This window comes from Elephantulus edwardii, unplaced genomic scaffold, assembly GCF_000299155.1.
Source record: "Elephantulus edwardii isolate Elephantulus edwardi_28Jun2011 unplaced genomic scaffold, EleEdw1.0 scaffold00549, whole genome shotgun sequence".
Taxonomy (NCBI): domain Eukaryota; kingdom Metazoa; phylum Chordata; class Mammalia; order Macroscelidea; family Macroscelididae; genus Elephantulus; species Elephantulus edwardii.
The window spans coordinates 298171-318817 of NW_006400299.1; the positions used below are offsets into that span (position 1 = coordinate 298171).

The window sequence follows — 20647 nt, forward strand, 5'->3', positions numbered from 1 at the left end:
CTCTCCATGACACAGTAGAAAAAGAAACACACTCCTTTCCACCATGTGATTCCACTATCTCATTCAGATTCTATCCATGTGTACTCAGTTGGAAAAAAGAAAGCATGTGGAAAAGACAGAACTAAGGATTGGCTCTAGCATTGCCTAGAACTCAATCACATGACCGCACCTTGCAACAAAGGAGGTTGGGAAATGTAGGCTAGCTGAGTGTGTAGAAGATGAAGAAAATAACATAGTTTTGGGTAAGGAGTTCATAGTTTCTGTTACAATTATTGTGGTCTCAGAATATAGGTGATAGATAGATAGATTGATAGATAATAGACAAATAGTTGATAGATGATGGAAGGAAGGAAGGAAGGAAGGAAGGAAGGAAGGAAGGAAGGAAGGAAGGAAGGAAGGAAGGAAGGAAGGAAGGAAGGAAGGAAGGAAGGAAAGAGAAAGAAAGAGAGAGAAGGAAGGAAGGAAGGAAGGAAGGAAGGAAGGAAGGAAAGAGAAAGAAAACATTAGTCAAGCCATTAAGGGAGTATTATATTTCAGGAGCAAAATTATGAAAATCTAAGCTGGCGACAGTAAAAAAAAAGTAGAGTTACGTAAGAATTCTTTTAAATAAATATCAACAAGATCAGATGTAGAAGTGAGGGGGACAGTGAGTAAATGTGCTTGCAGACATCCTAAACATGAGGAACCCATGGGAAAATCTTGATTCAACTCAAGACGTACTGATACAAACTCAATGGTGTCAAAAATGAAAAATACTTCACGATAACCTGGCAGAAAATAAAAATGAACAAGATGTGGTTTTCCTCTTAAAAAAAGAAAATTCATTCTACTTAGGTTGAATGTGTCGAGTGTGAGGCTTAGATAGAATTGACAGTAGGATTACTAACTATGTAAATATATAAAGGACAGATCAAGTCGAACTATAGAGAACTCTGTGGAGACTCTCTGTCGACAGTCATACTCATTGGCAAAGTGATAGTTGAAACCACTGTGAAGCTAGATGAGTCACCAAAAAGAAATAATGACGAAAGAGAATCATAAGAAGAAAAACAGAGAGATTATATCTAGCTTGGAAAAGAGGCAACATCTATCAATGAGTTGGATAATAAGTCCATTTTGAAAACAAAACCATTAGGAGAATGGATAGTTCACTGAGGTGGTTTTGCTTCTTGTGATTTATAATTAATCAATACCAATACAGACAATCCTCATTTTTCTGGGATCAGTTTTACTCTGAGTTTAATAAGTAGACCCATTCCTAACTGTCCATGATAGTTCTACTGACACATCTGTGACCTGTAGTATATTATCTTAGATTCCAAAATATTATGATTTTAGAATCATGTGTTATAAAATAGACATTGGCTTCGCCATTAAGTAGCAGAACACTGTGGAAAGAAGCTATGCATAAATTTTCATTCTTTTCTCCAACACAGTGCCTGGGCTGGTTTCACAACAAATAATTATAAATTCAAAAAGTTGACTAGCAAACTATATTTTTTGTCCTCAGATTTGTGATCTTCCATACATCCTAACAAAATTTTTAGCGAACAGACCATGAAAAATTGATTATTTGCTGTATTATTAAATCTTAGTGTCAGGGTAGTAGTGATGGGTTGGGGAGGATGGGAACCTCTGATTCAGAGTGCTTTCAAAAGTGTTTCTAGTGTGACTTACAGTGTTATTTGACTGAAAAGGACTTTTGTCCAAAAATATTAGATATCCTGGGATTTACTACACCTATGTAGAAAAGTAATTGAACTTCAGAGGACTCAAAAGTATAGGGATGATCACTAAAAACTGATTTTATTAATATTCTAGAATCTTCCCCTATTCATACAGAAGGAACCATGAGGGAAGAAAACCAGTCCTCTACTCCAGGCTTCATTCTCCTGGGAATTACTGGTCAGCAGGAGCAGGAAGACGTCTTCTTCATCCTCTTCCTGTTTATTTACCCCATCACATTGGTTGGAAACTTGCTCATGATCTTGGCTATCCACTCTGATGAGCGCCTTCACAATCCCATGTACTTTTTCCTTGCCAATCTCTCCTTTGTTGATATTCTATTCTCATCTGTGACTGTCCCAAAGATGTTAACAAACTATCTTTTGAGCAACAAAGCAATCTCCTCTGCAGGATGCCTAACACAGATGTATTTTATGATTGCCTTGGCCAACATAGATAGCTATATCTTGTCTGTGATGGCCTATGACCGTGCTGTGGCCATCAGCCGCCCCCTTCATTATACAACAATTATCAGCCCAAGGTCTTGTATCCTGCTTGTTGTTGGGTCTTGGGTAATTGGAAACACAAATGCTCTCCCCCAAACTCTATTTACAGCCAGTCTTTCCTTCTGTGCCAATAAGGAAATAACCAACTTTTACTGTGACATTATACCTTTGCTAAAGTTGTCCTGTTCTGATATCTACTTTAATGTGAAAATGATGTATGTAGGGGTTAGTATATTCTGTGTGCCATTAATAGGCATAGTTATCTCCTATATTCGGGTCTTCGCCACGGTGCTGCGGGTTCCCTCCACTAAGGGCTTGCTCAAAGCCTTCTCCACCTGTGGCTCCCACCTCACAGTTGTTTCTTTGTATTATGGAACGGTGATGGGCATGTATTTCCGTCCTCTGACCAGTTACAGTCTAAAGGATGCAGTGATAACTATAATGTACACAGCAGTGACTCCAATGCTAAATCCTTTCATCTACAGTCTGAGAAACCGGGACATGAAGGCTGCCTTGGGAAAACTATTTAGAAAGATAATTTTCTCATAACTAGTAAACACCCATAAACTGAGAACAGGAATCCCCATTAAGCATTCACTTAAAAGGCCAGCCTAATGTCACCCCTTCAAAGAGTTATTACTGATCATTCCAGGAAGAAGGTTCCTCTTTTTGGAAATCTTGTAATAGTTTGCTGAGACATCTTCTTTTTGGCAGAATGGAAGTACAAAACTACTAGCTTCAAGTCCCAGTTGTGCCACTGATTAGCGCAGTAAATTTGAGAAAGTCAGAACCTGTGATTCCACATCTCCATATTAGAAATAATCAACTCTGTCTAGTCTCCAATGTAGGGTGGAGAAGATCACATTAACTCATGCTTTGAATATGAATCTCTATTGAAATGTTAGTTTTATTGCACTATTATATTTAATCCCAATATTGCACTTACAGGTCACCATGGTGGTATAGTGGTTAAAGCATTCAGGTTCTAACCAAAAGGTCAGTGATTCAAACCCACTGATGATTCCTCAATGGGCAAAAGACGTAGCACTCTGCTTCTGTAAAGATTTACAGCCTGGAAACCCTGTGGCACAGTTCGACCCTGTTTTACAGGGTCACTGTGAGTTGGAATCAACTTGATGGCAGTGGTTTAGGTCATTATGCTCATTTTGTCTAACATAAAGTTAGAGAAATGGGGAGACGCTGGTACATAATTTGTGATAGGAAGTTTTCCTCTTTCAAACGTCATCCATTGAAATGTATTCTTTCAACAAGTGAAAATGTAATAATAATAATAATAAAAGTGTATTTATGCATTTGTGGTTTTAAAATAATATAAAAATCACAGAACTTAGGAATAGGAGCAAAGGAAATGAAGGAAGAAGTTCAAGCTGCACTGAAAGCATGGGCAAAAAATAAGGCCACAGGAATTGATGGGATAGCAACTGATATGGTTCAACTTACAGATGCCACTCTGGGGGTGCTGGCCCATCCATACCACGAAATTTGGAGGTCAGCTTCCCAGTTGATGGACTGGAAGAGATTCATATTTGTTCCCAATCCCAAGAAGGTGACCAACAGAATGTGGTAATTACCAAACAATATCACTGACAGCAAGATATTGCAGAAGGTCATTAAAAAACAAACAAACAAACAAACCAAACAAACAAAAAAAAAAAAACAAGCTAGAACAGTAAGTACAGTGACAGAGACCTGTCAGGAGTTCAAGATGGGTTTAGAAGAGATCATGGCACCACAGATATCACTGTTGATGTTGGATAGATCCTGGCTGAAAGCAGAGAATACCAACACTGTCTATTTGTGGTTTATTGACTATGCAGTGGCATTTGACAGTGTGGGTAATAACAAATGATGGCTAACACTGAGAATAATAGGAATCCCAGAACACGCAATTATACAAAATCTATACTTAGACTAAGAAGCTGTTGTCTGAGCGAAGCAAGCAAATTGCCTGTTTTAAAATCAATACAGTTATAAATCTGGGTTGTAGCCTTTCTCATACCTATTCAGACCATATGTTAAAAAATAATTTGACAAACTGGAATCCGTGGAGAAGAATGTGGCATCAAGAGTGCTAGAAGACTCACCAATAGTGTTATGCAGCTGATACAATGTCACTTACTGAAAATAAAGAGGACTTGAAACACTTGCTGCAAAAGATCAAAGACAACAGCCTTCAGTATACACAAAAATCCTTACCACTGGGCCAATAGGCAATACCATGAAGATGGAGGAAAACAATGAACTGTCAATTATTTAATCTTAATTGGATCCACAATCAACACCCTTAGTACATCAGAGACATACTGCATTGGGCAAGACTGCTGTCAGAGACTTCTCTAATTTACTAAGGTGCAACGATGTCAGTTTTAAGACTAAGGTATGCCTGTCAGGCCCTGGTCTTTTTCAATCATCTGAGAGCTGGACAATGAATAAGAATGGCAGAAGAAGAATTAATGACTTTGAGCTGTGGTGTTGGAGAAGATTACTGAATTTCCCATGCTGCCAAAAAGAACAACCAGTTATGTCTCGGAAAAAGCACAGAGCGTTCCTTAGAGTCAAAGAAGGTGAAGCTTCATATCTCTCTTTCTTTCTTTCTCTCTTTCTTTCTCTCTTTCTTTCTCTCTTTCTTTCTTTCCTTCCTTCCTTCCTTCCTTCCTTCCTTCCTTCCTTCCTTCCTTCCTTTTCTTTCTTTTCTTTCCTTCTCTCTCTCTCCCTCTCCCCTCTCCCCCTCCCCCTCCCCTCCCCTCCTCCCTCCTCCTGCTTCTTCTTCTTCTTCTTCTTTCTCTGTTTTTGTTTTCCTTTTTCTTTTTCAAGTTCCCATTGATTTTTAAAATTTTGTACTAGTTTACCTACAAAGTTTGTATACATTGCCCCTCACATTAGATCCCTTCTACACCATCAAACCTTGCGATTCCATGATTACATGCCCCCCTGCCTCTCCTCACCTCTCTACTCCCCCACACTTAGATCCTCATACATGTTTTACTAGTTATCTATTTCTATAATAATGGTCTTATACAGTATTTGTCCTTATGGGACTGAATTAGTTCACTTAGCATAATACTCTCCAGTCCCTCCCAAGTTAGGTTGTGATTTACAAAATCATTACTCCAGCATGCTGTATAGTAGTATTCCATTGTGTGAATGTACCATAATATCTCAATCTATTCCATTGTGATTGGACATTTGAGCTGTTTCCGTGTCCTTATGATGGTGAGTAACACTGCTATGTTGGTGTACAAATCTCCATTTGTGACTCAGTTCTAATTCTCTTGGGGTATGTTCCAAGCAGTGGGATAGATGGGTCATATGAAATTTCTATGTTCAGCTTTCTGAGGAAATGCCACACTGCCTTCCAGAGTGGTTGTATCACTTTACAATCCCATCAACAATGTATAAGAGTTCTTTTCTTGTCACATCCTCTCCAACATTTATTGCTTGCTGCCCTATTAAACTTTGCCACTGCTACTGGAATGAGATGGTATCTCATTGTGGTTTTGATTTGCAACTCTCTTATTGCCAGTGATTTTGAGCATTTCTTCATGTGTCTGTTGGCCATTGTAATATCTTCCTCTATGAAAATTTTTTGCATGTCTTTTCCCCATTTTGTAATTGTGTTATCAGTCTTTTTCTTGTGGAGGCCCTGTAGGATTCTGTAAACTTTTTATATGAGACCCTTGTCTGAAAAGGTATTGCCAATGTTTTTTCCCCATTCAGAAGGTTTTCTTTTCACTCTGCTGGAAAAAGGTTTTGATGAGCACAGGGATTTAATTTTTAGAAAATTCATTAATTTTATTCTTTCCAGACTGAGCATTTCTGGCTGTATTTTGTCAGTCTCTTTACACCATAAACGAAGCCTTCTACGCTTGATCCCAGCTTGTCTCTGATGAACTTTATGGTTTGGGGCTTTACTCCCAGATCTCCAATCCACCTTGTGTCTCTTATACTTTGAATATGTTCCTAACAGAGGTTATTCCTTAGTTAAGGACATCATCCTTGGAAAAGTGGAGGGTCAGCAAAAGAGAGGAAGAACCTCGACAAGACATATTGACACAGTGACTGAAACAATGGGCTCAAGTGTGTCTGAGATGATGAGGATGGCACAGGATAGGACAGGGTTCAGATCTACTGTTCATAGGGTCGCTATGAGTTTTACTAGACTCAATAGCATCTAAAACCAATGTCATATAGGTCAAGTCAGTTATTATTTACCTAAGCCATCTTCCTTTGTTTCTACCAAATGTAACCTTGATTTTTTAAATATTTTTTTATTTTTAATTACTGTTAGACTCACAAGAAATAATGAAAATGGTACTGAAAGTTGTCAAGTACTCTTTACTCAGCTTCTCCCAAAAGTATCTTCTATAAGCATGATATATTATGGAAACCAGACAATTTATTTTGGTAAAATGCTATTAAATCACATAGATATAAAACTGAATTGGGTCTTATACAGTTTTATATGTACTCTTGTTTTTATGCATATGTGTGTACACATAGCTCTTTGATAATTTATCACATATGTGAATTCAAATAACAATCCCTTTGGTCAAGATACAGAATTATATAGAGAATGCAGCAGTCAGAGAAACCTGGCCACCAGCTAGGGTACTGATCACCAAGGGCAGTTACATACTTTAGAAGAGGTAGACCATACTTAGGATAGATTCCCACCAGGCTGTTTGAGACCTGAGAGGGCAGTGAATAGAGATACTAGGAGCTACCTCTGCCCCTGCACCACCTGATAGACAGTACAGTAGTCAGAGAAACCTGGTCACTAGCCCCTCCACAGACCACAGAGGACAATAATAAACTTTAGGAGAGGTGGGACTGCACTTGGGAGAGATTCTCTTAGGGCTGCACTGAAGGCCAGAAAGAACCTGAGGGACTTTAGGAAAGGCAAGCTTTCCCACTGCAAAGGACAAGAAAGGACTTCTGGTAGGGTGAGTTTCCCTACCCCATAAAGGGAACTTTAAGTCTGCAACTAATGAATATTGTTGTTGTTATGTGCTATCAAGTGGCCTGCAAATTATAGAGACCCTATGTATAGCAGCTCTGAAGTCTGCCCTGTCCTGAGTCAGTCTCACTAACTCCAACACACCTAACTTTATTGCCCAAGTTACTGTATCAATCCATCTCATCCAGGGTCTTCCTCTCCTGTCGCTCCAATCTTCTGAGAATGATGTCCTTCTCCAAGGACTGGTCCCTCCTGGCCATGTGCCCAAAGTATGTGAGCCAGAGCTTCAAAATCTTAACCTCCAAGGAGATACCTGGTTTCACCCTCTCCAAGACAGACCATGTGGTCTCCTATTGTGCATAGAGTCACTATGAGTCAGCGCCAATTCTGTGGCACCTAACAACAGCAACTGTCTAAAGTTATATAGCTAATAAGTGGCAGCATCTGGATTCAAACCCAGTCAGAACTCACAGATCCCAACATGGTCTCCACAAAACAATTATTGACCTGCAACAGAAGGGAGCTCTGATGGCCTACTGGAAATGGTACTGCAATCCCAAAGGCACGTGGTTCAAATCCACTGGCTGCTCCATGGGAGAAGAATGGACAATCTCCTCCCAAGCAATTAAACTGCCTCTGGAAGCCCACTGAAGGGTCAACTGTGAGTCAGTTCAGACTCAACAGCACACAACAGCAACAGAAGGTACAAATCTTAAGCTAATGACCATAACTATGGCTATTATAAAAGTGACATGTACATGAATAGAAGTGTATGATAGCTAGGCCTTTTCCATCTCTCTAACATGCGAAAACTTAAGAGCCTGACTACATGTCATGGTAGATAAAAGACACTGTCGCTTTCTCCTTCTTTTATGTCTGGTCCTAGCAAAGATAAACTCCAATTCTTGGCCACACTGAATATCAGAGATTCAATTCAACAAGGGCTAGAAAAGAGCATCAGGGTTCAATTGTAACTGTGCTGTACTGCTGGTGAGAGCAGCCACATTCCAAAATAAAACATCTTAGAAGAAAAAAAACAAACTCACCCCAAAGCTTGAACTTTTCAGACAAACTTCCTGGAAGCCCATCTTTCTTCCTAGAAAAGAATTCAGAAAGATTACTCTTGGGATCCACTACGTCCTCTCAGGAAGCAGATGGAGGAGTTTGCAAATGAGATCATCAATTACTCTTGTTGACCTGAGGGAGTTATGTTTCAAAAGATTTTTTTAACCTGGTAAATAATTGCAAATTGACTTAATGCTAAGACCCTTGGCCCTGGAAACCAGAGGATTCGTCCTGAATGATTCCACCTCCACAGACTCTGTTTGCTTCTTTTGATCTGAGGCTGGGAAATTTAAGGCTCCTGTTTCAATCCCATCCCAATCCTATTCACTCCATCTCAGGAACAGGAGGTCACTGACCCACGCTCTAGGACGTAACTGGCCCTTTGTCCAGCATGCACCCAAAAAGTAATTTTGACCCTCTAGCTGAAAAATTCTGCTATGTGAAAGGGAGTGACAGTCACATGGCCAGGAGCCTTTTTGATAGCATTTGAGCTCAGCACACACTCCTCAAACAAAGTGAGGGGCATAGATGGAAAGGGTCTTTCTGACACCAAAGGCTGGCTAGCTTTTAATTGAGTACTTCCTATGTGCCAGCAACTACACTGTACGTATCATCTCCATTGAGTCTCACAAAACTCCAAAGAGGTAAGTAGAACTAGTTAGTAATATTTTTTATCAGATTAAAAAAAATTACAAAGTGATAGTTCTGATTTGGTTTCTTTTATTTAAGCTGTTCTTTCTGAAGTAATAATAGTGGAGGGAGGGTGAGTGAGGGCATACACACATTTTTAAATTAATTTATTATGATTGTCCTTGTATAAGATTAAATTCCAAAATGTTGCTCTATTGGTCAAGAATTTCATTTATTAATTATAATTTAAATTATTGTTTTATCTATCCCAACATATATGTCTACATTCAGAAAAATATTTTCTATCTGTATCACCATAAAAGGCTAAAATTAAAAACCCCCATATCCACTGTATTAATTCTTCTTGTTCTTATTAGGTGACATCAACTTGCCTGTAACTCATAGTAAACCTACGTACAACAGATCTGAAATCTGCTCTATCCTGAGCCAACCTTATCATGTCTGACACACTTACCCCTGTTATCCCAGTCACTCAGTGAATCCATCTCACTCAGGGTCTTCCTCTCCTGCGCTGTCCCTCCACCCTCCCAAGCATGATGTCCCTCTCCAAGACTGGTCCCTCTTTGCAACATGTCCAAAGTATGTCAGATGGAGCTTCAGAATCCTTGCCTCTAGGGAGCAGTTTAGTTTCTTCCTCTGCAGGACAAACTTCTTTGTCCTCCTCGCAGTCCATGGCATATTCAATGCTCTTCTCTAGCACCACAGCTCAAAAGCATCAATTCTCCTTCTATCATTCCTAGTAATTGTTCAGCTTTCTGATGCACAGCACATAATTGCAAAGACTAAGGCCTGGATCAGGCACACCTTAATCCCCAGACTGACATGTCACTCTTCAGTACTCTAGCGAGATCCCTGACAGCAGACTTTCTCAGTACAATTCATCTTTTGATTTCCCGGCTGCTGGTACCAAGAGTGTTGACTGCTGGAGCCAAGCAAACTAAAGCTGTTAACAATTTCAATCTCTTCACCATTTATCATGATGCTGTCAATCAGCCCAGTGGTGAGAATCTTTGTTTTTTTCAAGTTGAGCTTCAATCCATATTGAAGGCTGTAGTCTCTGACCTTCTGCAGCAAGTGCTTCAGGTCCTCCTCAGCTTCAGCAACCAAGGCTGTATCATCTGCATAATGCAGTTTGTTGATGAGTATTAATTCTCAGTACCCAATAAAGAAAGTTCCTTGCTTTCCCTTACAATATTCCAGAATATAATCTTGAATTTCTCTTCCAGTATTTTTCCTACTCCTTTACTTGTACCTTCTGCTACTGGTAAGTTGCCTGAACTTACATTCCATTGTCTAAACTCTGTCTTTGGGGTTTTCTCCATAATTAGTAATGTTGCCTCCATCTTTCAGATGATAGGTACACAATGGGTAATTTTTAAGAGACATAATCATATACCGTTGCATTTTATAAATATAATTTTGTTATGAGTCAAAATCTGCTTGAAGGCAGTGAGTTTGAGACTATTTTGGAGGGTCACACCAGTGCTACAGCACTACTTAAATCGTCACAGGAAAGCCATAACAAATCATTTTGTTAACTGATAGAGTAATTCCTCTCTGCTTACTTCTTTTCCTTGTATTAACTTAGCTCTTCTTCATTATGTTTGTACATTAATTTTAGGATTCATTTAAGTTCTGTAATTGCAAAAATTGTAGTATTTTGAATGAGAATATACGAAATTATATATTAGAAAAGAAAAAAATTCTACCATATTGAGTCTATCCATTAATGTTACAAACCTCATCTACTTGGATAGCCTATTTGCTTTTCAGTCATTTTTTTTCATACTAGTCACTCTCCTTCTTAGAATAGGTATACTTCAAACCTATTGACCAATGCTAATTTACTGTGCCACCTGAAATCCTTAAAATCCTGTCTAGAGTTTTTTAAATCGCTCTTGTTATTGTGAACAGAGATCAAGAGGTGACAAAATAATAATTTAACAATAATAAAAATCAACTAATAAACTGAAGAGAGCTCTAGTGGCCTACTGGTAAGAAGTTACACTGCAATCCTGAAGGTATGCAGTTTGAATCCACCAGCTGTGTGATGGGAGAAGGATGGACAATCTCCTCCCATGTGATTTACTGCCTCTGAAAACCCACACTGGAGGGTCAGCTATGGGTTGGTTCTGACTTGATGGTACACAATAATAACAATGAACTAAACTTGGCAGTTTGAATCCATGCAGCAGCTACATGATAGAAAAGCCTGGCAATCTCCATCCATAAAGTTTTAGTCAAGAAAACTCTAAGTTAGATATACTTTGATTTTGTGACATGTGAAATTGGAATCAATTTCACAGTAATGAGTTTGATGTTTTGGTTTTATTGTAAATGGTAGAGGGAGAAACTTATTTAATAAAATTATCTTTTTGAAGTTATTGTTAGAAGCTCTGGTAGACTAGTCAGTATGGCGTTGTGTTGAGAACCCAAAGATTTTCTCTTTCTGGTAGTTCCAATCACCAGTGGCTCCATAAGAAAAACATTGACAATCTCCTCCTATTCCATTTACAGCCTCAGAAACATAAAGAAGGGTGAGCTATAAGTTGGTTTCAACTCAATGGAAATTAGTTTGACATTTTGTTTTGTGATTTAAAGTGTTCGCTACTTAAGTACAAGACGATATGAAACACTGTTGATCTCTTTTAAAATATTTATATCCTGCAAACTTTCTGAGCTCTTGGTTCATAGGCATTCCTTTGGATTTTATGTATGTACTTTTGTAGACAATCCTCCTTCTGTGACTTTGTTTTGCTTTCTTCTTTAACCTCATGTGCCAAAATATGTGCACCTGCTCTTTTCACAATCAAAGCAATACTTCAATCTTTGCTGCTTTGTGTAAATCTATTACCACATCCCTTTCACCAAACAGGTATTAACATGCCAGACTCCAGTAATTAAGGCCTAATACATGATTGTTAACCCTGAAGGCCAATAAAGCATTGACAATGGCCTAAAATCTAGCTTTTGGGCCGCTCTTTGTTTCTCATACCTAAAAGTCAAAAGCTTTTGTTTTGTATTTCATTTCACATCTTACATTATTTAGAATTATTATCTATCTTTATAAGATCGAGATCAACATCAGCTTAGTTTGAAAAGTTTTCAAGCACCCCACCTCTGAACTCTAACATTGCCATTCCATATACGCTAACCAGAAATACTGAACTCTCCAGCTTTAATGAAAATTCCAAACTTGAGATACTACAATTCCCTGTGAAGATGGAGAAAGGTACTTAAGAAGAAGAAACCAGAAGCAGAGATTTAAAAAACCCATCTTGGTTTTGCTTTATGCCTAGACTATGTTGTTATAATTGTTGTTATTGGTTTCCGTTGCATCAACTACAACGCATCATGACCCTGTGAAAAACAGGATCTGAGTCCTGACCAATCCTTTGCCATACTCATCATCTTCAACACACTTAAGTCCATTGCTGCTGTCACTGTGTCAGTCCATGTTGTTGAGAGTCCTCCTTTCTTTTGCTGACCCTCCACCTATCCAAGCATAATGTTACTCTTGAAGGAATAGCCTCTCCTAGCAATGTGACAAAAGTATGTGAGATGAAGTTTTATCATCCTTGCCTCCAAGGAAGATTCTGGCTTTATCCTCTACAAGACTTATCTGTTTATTCTTTTGGCAGTCCATGGGATATTTAATACTCTTCTCCAATACCACAGCTCAAAGGCGCTAATTCTTCTGTCATCCTTATTCATTGTCCAGCTTTCAAAGGCATAGAAATTAACTGAAAAGACCATGGACTGAATCAGGCACATCTTAGTCTTCAAACCTACATTATTACTTTCTAGAAATATGAAGAGGTCCCTGACAGAAGACTTGTCCAATGCAATATGCCTCCTGATCTGACTGCTGGTACCAAGGATGTGGATCTAAGTAAGATTAACTAATTGAGACTGCAATCTTTTCTACATCTATCATGCCATTACTTATAGGTTTAGTAAGTGAGGATTTTTGTCTTCTTGATGTTGAGATGCAACCCATATGGAAGGCTGTAGTAGTCTTTGATTTTTTGCAGCAAGTGTTTCATATCCTCCTCACTTTCATCATTTTCATCACTGTATCATCTGCATGACACAGGTTACTAATAAGTCTTCCTCTGATCTTGATGTCACATTCTTCCTCACATAGTCCAGCTTTTCAGATCATTTGCTCAATTTACAGATTGAATAGGTATGGAGAAAAGATGGAACTCTAACACACACCTTTCCTGATTTTCTTATTTACTATAGGAGACTCTGAGAATTAGTGACAGAATTAATTATTGAATAGAGGCCTCTTTAGAAAGCTAATGAATTCCAGTTTTAAAAAATGTATGATTGTTTAAATAGATTAACAGTGTCAGTGAGTCTTTTTCTCCGACATAATAGTCTCAGTGGATCTTTCTGTTGGTAAGTGGTTCTTCTGAACATGATGAAGAAATAGCAAAATCCTTTTTACCCTGTAACTCCACCAGCCCCTTCAGTTTCTATTCATATATACGTAGCTGGCAAACAGTGTGGAAGAACTTCAGAAATAAAAAACAGGTCTTAGCATTTGCTACAATTCAGTCTCATGACCACATTTCACCACAAAAATGAGGTTGGAAAGTGTAATCTAGCTGAGTGTCCCAGAAGAAAACAATACCAGGAATTTGGCCAAGAAACTAGTAGTTTCTATTGTAATTCCCATGGTCTGAGATTGTAAGATGGATTCAAGATCAAGGAGCCTTAGTCAAACTATTAAGGAAGTATTATAATATTTTGGTTGCAAAATGTCAAAGATCTTAGCTAAAGTACTGAGATTATAATAGAAAAGTAGAGTTGTGTAAAAATTATTTTTAACTAATAAAATCAGATGTACAAGTGAGGAGAAATGTAAATAAATGTATTCAACTGTATACACAATTGAAACCATGGAATAAACCTGTATTCAACTCAAGACATATGGTTACAAACTTATTGGTATCAACAATGAAAAATATTCCACAATAATCTATTGGAGGGGGGAGAAATGAACAAGATATGATTTTCTTCTTCAAAAAAGCATTCTTTTTTTACTAAGATTGAATATATAGAGTATGAGGTGTACGTAGACATTATACTAGGATGACTAACCATGAAAATAAAGAACAGAGCAAGTCTATAAATTAAAGAAAAACAAAACAACTCAAACTCATTGTCATTGAGTGGGAACCAACACATAGCTCATCTTCCAACAGATTTTCAGAAGGTGTAAATTGTCCCGGAGGAGAATGCCCATCTTTCTCCTGAGAAGCACCCGATGGATTCAAAGTGGATGCTTTTGAACTGACATACAATTCCTCACTCCTAGGCCACCAGAGCTTACCTAGTCTATACTTAGAGGCCTATACAGAGGCTACCTACAGAGAATTCTAGTGGTTTAATGGTAAGGAGTTGAGCTGTTAGCCCAAAGGCAGGCAGTTAAAACACATCAACTGCTTCATGGGACAAAGATAGGAAACTTCCTCAATGTCCTCCTCTGTGAATTACAGCTTCTGGAAACACACTGCAGGGTTAGTTATGAGCTGTTTTCAATTTGACAGCAATAAACAACAACAATGTAGAGGCTATGACTATAGTCATAATCATTCGCAAAGTAATAACTGAAACCAATGTGAAGCTAAATGAGTTACAAAAATAATGAAGACAGAATACCAAGAAGAAAAAACATTGCTGTTGCATACAGCTAAAAGTTTACTATGCCTCAGAGCACTGAACAATGACTAGGGTTGACAGAAGAATTGATGCTTCTGAGTTGTGGTGCTGAAGAAGAGTGTTGAACATACCATTCACTACCAAGAGAACAAACAGGGTTATCCTTGAGAGGGTGAAACCAGGCTGCTCCTTGGAGGCAAAGATTTTGACACTTTGTCCCACATACTTTGGGCAAGTGTCCAGGAAGGATAAGTCTCTGGAGAAGGACATCATGGTTTCAAGAATGGATGGACAGTGCAGGAGAAGAAGACCTAGGATGAAAAAGATTGACACAGTAACTGCGGTAAAGGGGGTAGATGTGTCAGAGACAGTGAGACTGGCTCAGGATAGAGTACATTTGAGAGCTATTGTACAGAGAGTCTCTATGAGCCACGGGCAATTCAATGGCACATAACAACCACAAGAGTTTGCAATAAAGAGAAAATGTATTAATGATTGTCAAAGTCGGATTTGAAAATGAGACCAGTGTGAGGATGGGGAATTCACTGGGCTGGTTGTGCTGGTTGTGATATATGATTGGCCATTACCGATATAAAAAAAAATCGTCATTTTCTGTAATCTGGTTTTTAATAAGTAGACTCATTCCTAACTATCTTTGTTCTTCCACTGATATGTATGTTATACTGTAGCATGTTATCTTAGATTCCAAAATACTGTGCATTTTATAATCATGTGTGGTAAAATTGAGAGGTGATTCTGGTTTCTCCCCTAAAATGCAGGCCTCTCAGGGCATAAACTATGCCTCAATTTACCTTCTTTTCTCACACATTGTACCTGGACAGGGGTCATGCTTAATAATTGAATGTTCTACAAGTGAATTATTATTATTACTGTTGTTAGGTGTTGTTGAGTACAACCCATAGTGACCCTATGAACAAAAGATTTGAACCCTTTCCTAACCTGTGCCATCTTCCACTTTCTGACACACTAAAGCTCATGGCAACAGTCACTGTATCAATCCACTGGGTTCAGGATCTTCCTTTCCTTTGCCAACCCTCTGCAGTTCCAAGCATAATGTCACTGTCCAAGGAATAGCCTCTTTTAGCAACATGCCCAAAGGATGTGAGGCAAAGCTTGATCATCTTTGCCTCCTCTCCAAGACATATTTGCTTGTTCTTTGGGCAACCCATGAGATCTTCAGTACTTTTCTCAAACACCACAGCTCAAAGGCATAAATTCTTTTTCTGTTATCCTTATTAATTGTCTAGCTCTGAGATGCATAGCAAGTGATCAGAAAGACCATGGCCTGACTCAGACATAGCTTAGTCCTCAAACTGAAAAATGGATTGGTGAACTGTATTTTTCTCTTATTTGTGTCCTTAAATGAAACCTAACAGAGTGTTTAGCAAACAGGACATGAAAAGATAACTATTTGCTGTACTATTAAATCTTGAGTGTTGGAGTGGTAGTGATGGGTTGGTGATGATGCAACCTCTGAATCACAGATTGTTCTATTAAGGTCCAGAGGTAACTGATAAACTCATGAACTAAAAGGGACTTTTCTTCAAAAATAGTAGCTGTCTTTGGATTTACTGCATCTAAGCACAAAGGTAACTATAAAGATTAGAGACAAAAGTTGTGGATAAGGATGATCACTAAACACAGTAACTTTATTAATACTCTGGACTTTTCTCTCCTTCATATTAAAGAAGCCATGAGAGAAGAAAACCAGTCCTCGACTTCGGGCTTCATTCTCCTGGGAATTACTGGCAAGCAGGAGCAGGAAGACGTCTTCTTCATCCTCTTCCTGTTTATTTACCCCATCACATTGGTTGGAAACCTGCTCATCATCTTGGCCATCCACTCTGACAACCGCCTTCACAATCCCATGTACTTTTTCCTTGCCAATCTCTCCTTTGTTGACATTCTGTTCTCATCTGTGACTGTCCCAAAGATGCTAACAAACTATATTTTGAACAGTAAAGACATCACCTTCGGAGAATGTCTAACACAGATGAATTTCATGATTGCCTTGGCCAACACAGATAGTTATATCTTGTCTGTGATGGCTTATGACCGTGCTGTGGCCATCAGCCGCCCCCTTCATTATACAACGATTATCAGCCCAAGGTCTTGTATCCTGCTTGTTGCTGCGTCATGGGTGATTGCAAACACCAATGCCCTTCTACACACTCTGCTTACAGCCAGTCTATCCTTCTGTGGCAACAAGGAAGTGGCCAACTTTTACTGTAGCATTATCCCTCTGCTCAAATTATCCTGTTCTGATATTCACTTTAATGCGAAAATGATGTATGTAGGGGTTAGTATATTCTGTGTGCCATTGATAGGCATCATTATCTCCTATGTCCAGGTCTTTGCCACGGTGCTGCGGGTTCCATCCACCAAAGGCTTGCTCAAAGCCTTCTCCACCTGTGGCTCCCACCTCACAGTTGTTTCTTTGTATTATGGGACAGTGATGGGTACGTATTTCCGTCCTCTGACCAGTTATGGCCTAAAGGATGCAGTGGTGACTGTAATGTACACAGCAGTGACGCCAATGCTAAATCCTTTCATCTACAGTCTGAGAAATCGGGACATGAAGGCTGCCTTGAAGAAACTTTTCATCAGGAGAATGTCCTCATAACCAATGTAAGCTCATCCAGTGAAGACAATTATCACCATCAAGGATTCATTTAATGGTCCAGCACAATGTTATCACCCTCAAAGAGTCATCTCTGATCTTTCTAGGTAGAAAATTCCTCTTCTCAGAAACCTTGTACTAGTTTTCTGAAACATCTTACTAACACTTTATACTCATTTTTGCTCCTCTTGGCAAAGTGAATTATAGAAATATTGGGTTCAAATCCCAATTATCCCATGAACTAGCACAGTAAACTTGAAAAGATTTGAACCTACACTTACACCCTGACGTGTTATCATCTATCCAGCCTCCGGCCAGGGTTGAGAAGATCACATAAACTCATGCTTTAAATATAAGTCAATATTGAAATGCGGTTTTATGGCACTACTGTATTTAATCATGCTTACTATGCTTATAGGTAGCTGAGATACAGTGGTTAAAGCACCCAGTTGCTAACACAAAGGTCAGTGGTTCAAACCCACTGATTACTTCATGGCTAAATGATGTGGCACTTTGCTTCTGTAAAGATTTGAAACCTTAAGACCCTTTGGGATGTTCTACCCTGCCTTACAGGGTCACCATGTGTTGGAATCAACTTGATGGCAGTGATTTACATTATTTTACTCCCTTTGTCTAACAAATTTAGAGAAATAACATGAGGCTGCTATAACAGTTAATGCAATGATTTCCTCTCTTTTTCTTTGATATTCATTGTTGACTCACAGTTGTGGTACTAGAGTGAGGTTTATTAGAGAAATAAGTTAGGAGGTGGGAAAGGTAAAGAATGTCTTATAATACAAGTCCAGATTTAGTTATAAGTCAGCTTTCCTTCAAGCTTCTGTCAGAACAGTAAAACCTTTAACTATGGCCAGCACAAGTGCAAGAAGCCTCAGGTCCCACATTGTCACAGTTTCCCCACAGCAATGGCACAATCTCCCCACCACCATCACCAGGGTCTCACTACCAGAGTCTTGCTCTCACAAGGATCTTGTTCCCATCTCCCTCAAGTCTTGCTGCCCAGTGTGGAAAGCACTCTTTCTCTTACCCTAATCCCATTGCTGTTGATGATCTGTAAGACCATGTGCCTACAGTTAAGGTAGATGGATACCAGAGAGGGCTAAGATAATGGCTAGAAAAGCCAACTTTTAAGTTATTACCACACTTGGCATTTCTCAAAGTGAAAAAAAAGTTCAAGATACAAATTGCAATACTGAAGGATTCAATGGCAAAACTGTTTAATGATGTTGGAAGCATCAAAAGAAAATGTAAGGAATACCCAGTCACTGTACCAGAAAGAATTAGTAGACATTGAAACATTTCAGGAAGTAGTATACGATCAAGAAACAATGGTAAGGAAGGGACAAGTCCAAGCTACACTGAAGGCATGGAGTGGGAAGAATAAAGCCATTATATTTTAAAAAATTGATATAATGGCAGCTAACATGTTTAAACAAACATATGCAGACCTGGACGTGCTCACTAGTCTATACCAAAAAATCCTAGAAGACAAGCTATCTGGCCAAATGACTAGAAAAGACCTACATTTATCCCCATTTCAAACAATATTGTGTGGTATTTACCAAACAATATCATTAATAACACATACAAGTAAAATCTTATTGAAGATTATACTAAAATTACCAGATTAGCACATTAACAGGGGGAGAAAACCCACCAAAATAGGGAACTGACAGAAATTCAAATGGAATCCAGGAGAGGCCATGGCAGAAGGGATATCATTGTTGATGTCAGAAAGGCAAAGAATACTAGAATAATGTCTCTTTGTCTTTTGTGTATTATGAAAAGTCACTGGACTGTTCCAATCATAGCAAATTATAGATAACTTTGAGAAGAATAAGAAGTCTAGAACAATCAGCTGGGCTCATGCAAAACCTATACATAGACTTAGAAGCTATTGTATGAAAGATCAAGGAAAACAACATGGTTTAAAATCAGTAAAAGTGTGCATCAGGGTTGTATTCTTTCTCCATATTTATTCAATCTTTATGAAATCATATGAGAATCTGGACTATATCAATAGGAATGTAGCATTAGGAAGAAACAAGACTCATCAATAAATTGAATTATGAAGCTGACACAACCTTGTCTGCTGAAAGTGAAGACTCTAAACACTTGCAGTGGAAGGTCAAAGACTACAGCTTTCAATATGGAATACATCTCAACATAAAGATAACAGAAATCCTGACCACTGAACAAATAGGCAAAATTCTGATGAATAAAGACAAGATTGAAGTTGTGAACTATTTCATTTTACTTGGATCCACCATTAACAACCAGAATAGCAAGGGTAAAGAAATCAAAAGACATGTTGAATCAGGGAAAAGTGCTATCTCCAAAAAAAGTACCTCTCCAAAGTGCTAAAGAGTAACTATGTCACTTTAAAAACTGAGGTGCACCTGATCCAAGCCGTGGTCTTTTCAATTACTTGTTATGCATCTGAAAGTTGGACAATGAGTAAGGATCACAGAAGAACTAATGCTTTTGAATAATGATATTGGAGAAGAGAGCTAAATACCTGATGGACTGCAAAAAAGAACAGGTAAGTCTCTCTTTGAGGATGCAACCAGGGTCCTCCTTAGAGGCAAGGAAGGTGAAACTTCATTTCATATATATTGGGCATGTTGTCAGGAGGAAACAGTCCTGGGGGGAAAAAAACCCCGTCATGCTGGGAAAGGTGGAGGCTCAGAGAAAGTGAAGAAGACTTCCAACAAGATAGATTTATTTACATGGTGACTGCAAAAATAGGCCCAAGCCAGGGAGAAAAATGCAACAATCAATGACTAGAAATCCAAAATCTCTGTGAACGTTCATTAAAATTAATAAAATAAAATTAAAAGAATAGGCCCAAGCATATCAGAGACTGTTAGCACAGTGTAGGATAGAGTACAGTTAAAATCTGTTGTTAATAGAGTCAATATGAATTATAGTCAAGTTGACAACCCCTAACAATATTTGTCAATTTTCATCAACATTTGTCATTTTAACAGTTTTAAAGGGGGGAATTCAGTGGCATTAATTATATTCAGTGTTGTGCAACTGTCACCACCATCTCTGTATTTTTTTATTTACCTCTTATTGTGATCTGAGTGAGTTCATAGAGAGAATTTTTTTTCCATTCCACAATACATAAATGTTTCATGACATTAGAGAGAAAAAACCAGCAAGGGCTGGACAAAAGCTCTAGAGTTCAACTGTACTATGTTATGTAATTGTTAAGTGCTGTTGAGTCACAGGCAACTCATAGTCACCCTATGAATGAAAGTCCTGGACACTTCCTGTATAACTTTCGTCCTTTCTCCAGGTTCATAGGGTTTCCAGAAGCAATCTATTGTGGAAGTGGATGCCACTCCTGCTTCCAAGCTTGTTTTAACTGGGGAGCTTCACCAA

At 38.5% G+C, this 20647-nt stretch overlaps 2 protein-coding genes across 2 annotated transcripts; both read left to right on the forward strand.

Annotated features, from left to right (window-relative positions):
* The first annotated feature begins 1850 nt into the window (after positions 1–1850).
* Positions 1851–2780, forward strand: LOC102859826 (olfactory receptor 1A1-like). Its single transcript, XM_006903253.1, has one exon. The coding sequence runs from the start codon at positions 1851–1853 to the stop codon at positions 2778–2780; it is 930 nt and encodes a 309-aa protein (XP_006903315.1).
* Positions 2781–16312: 13532 nt separating this feature from the next.
* On the forward strand, positions 16313–17242 carry LOC102854949 (olfactory receptor 1A1-like). Its single transcript, XM_006903244.1, has one exon. The coding sequence runs from the start codon at positions 16313–16315 to the stop codon at positions 17240–17242; it is 930 nt and encodes a 309-aa protein (XP_006903306.1).
* Positions 17243–20647: the final 3405 nt, after the last annotated feature.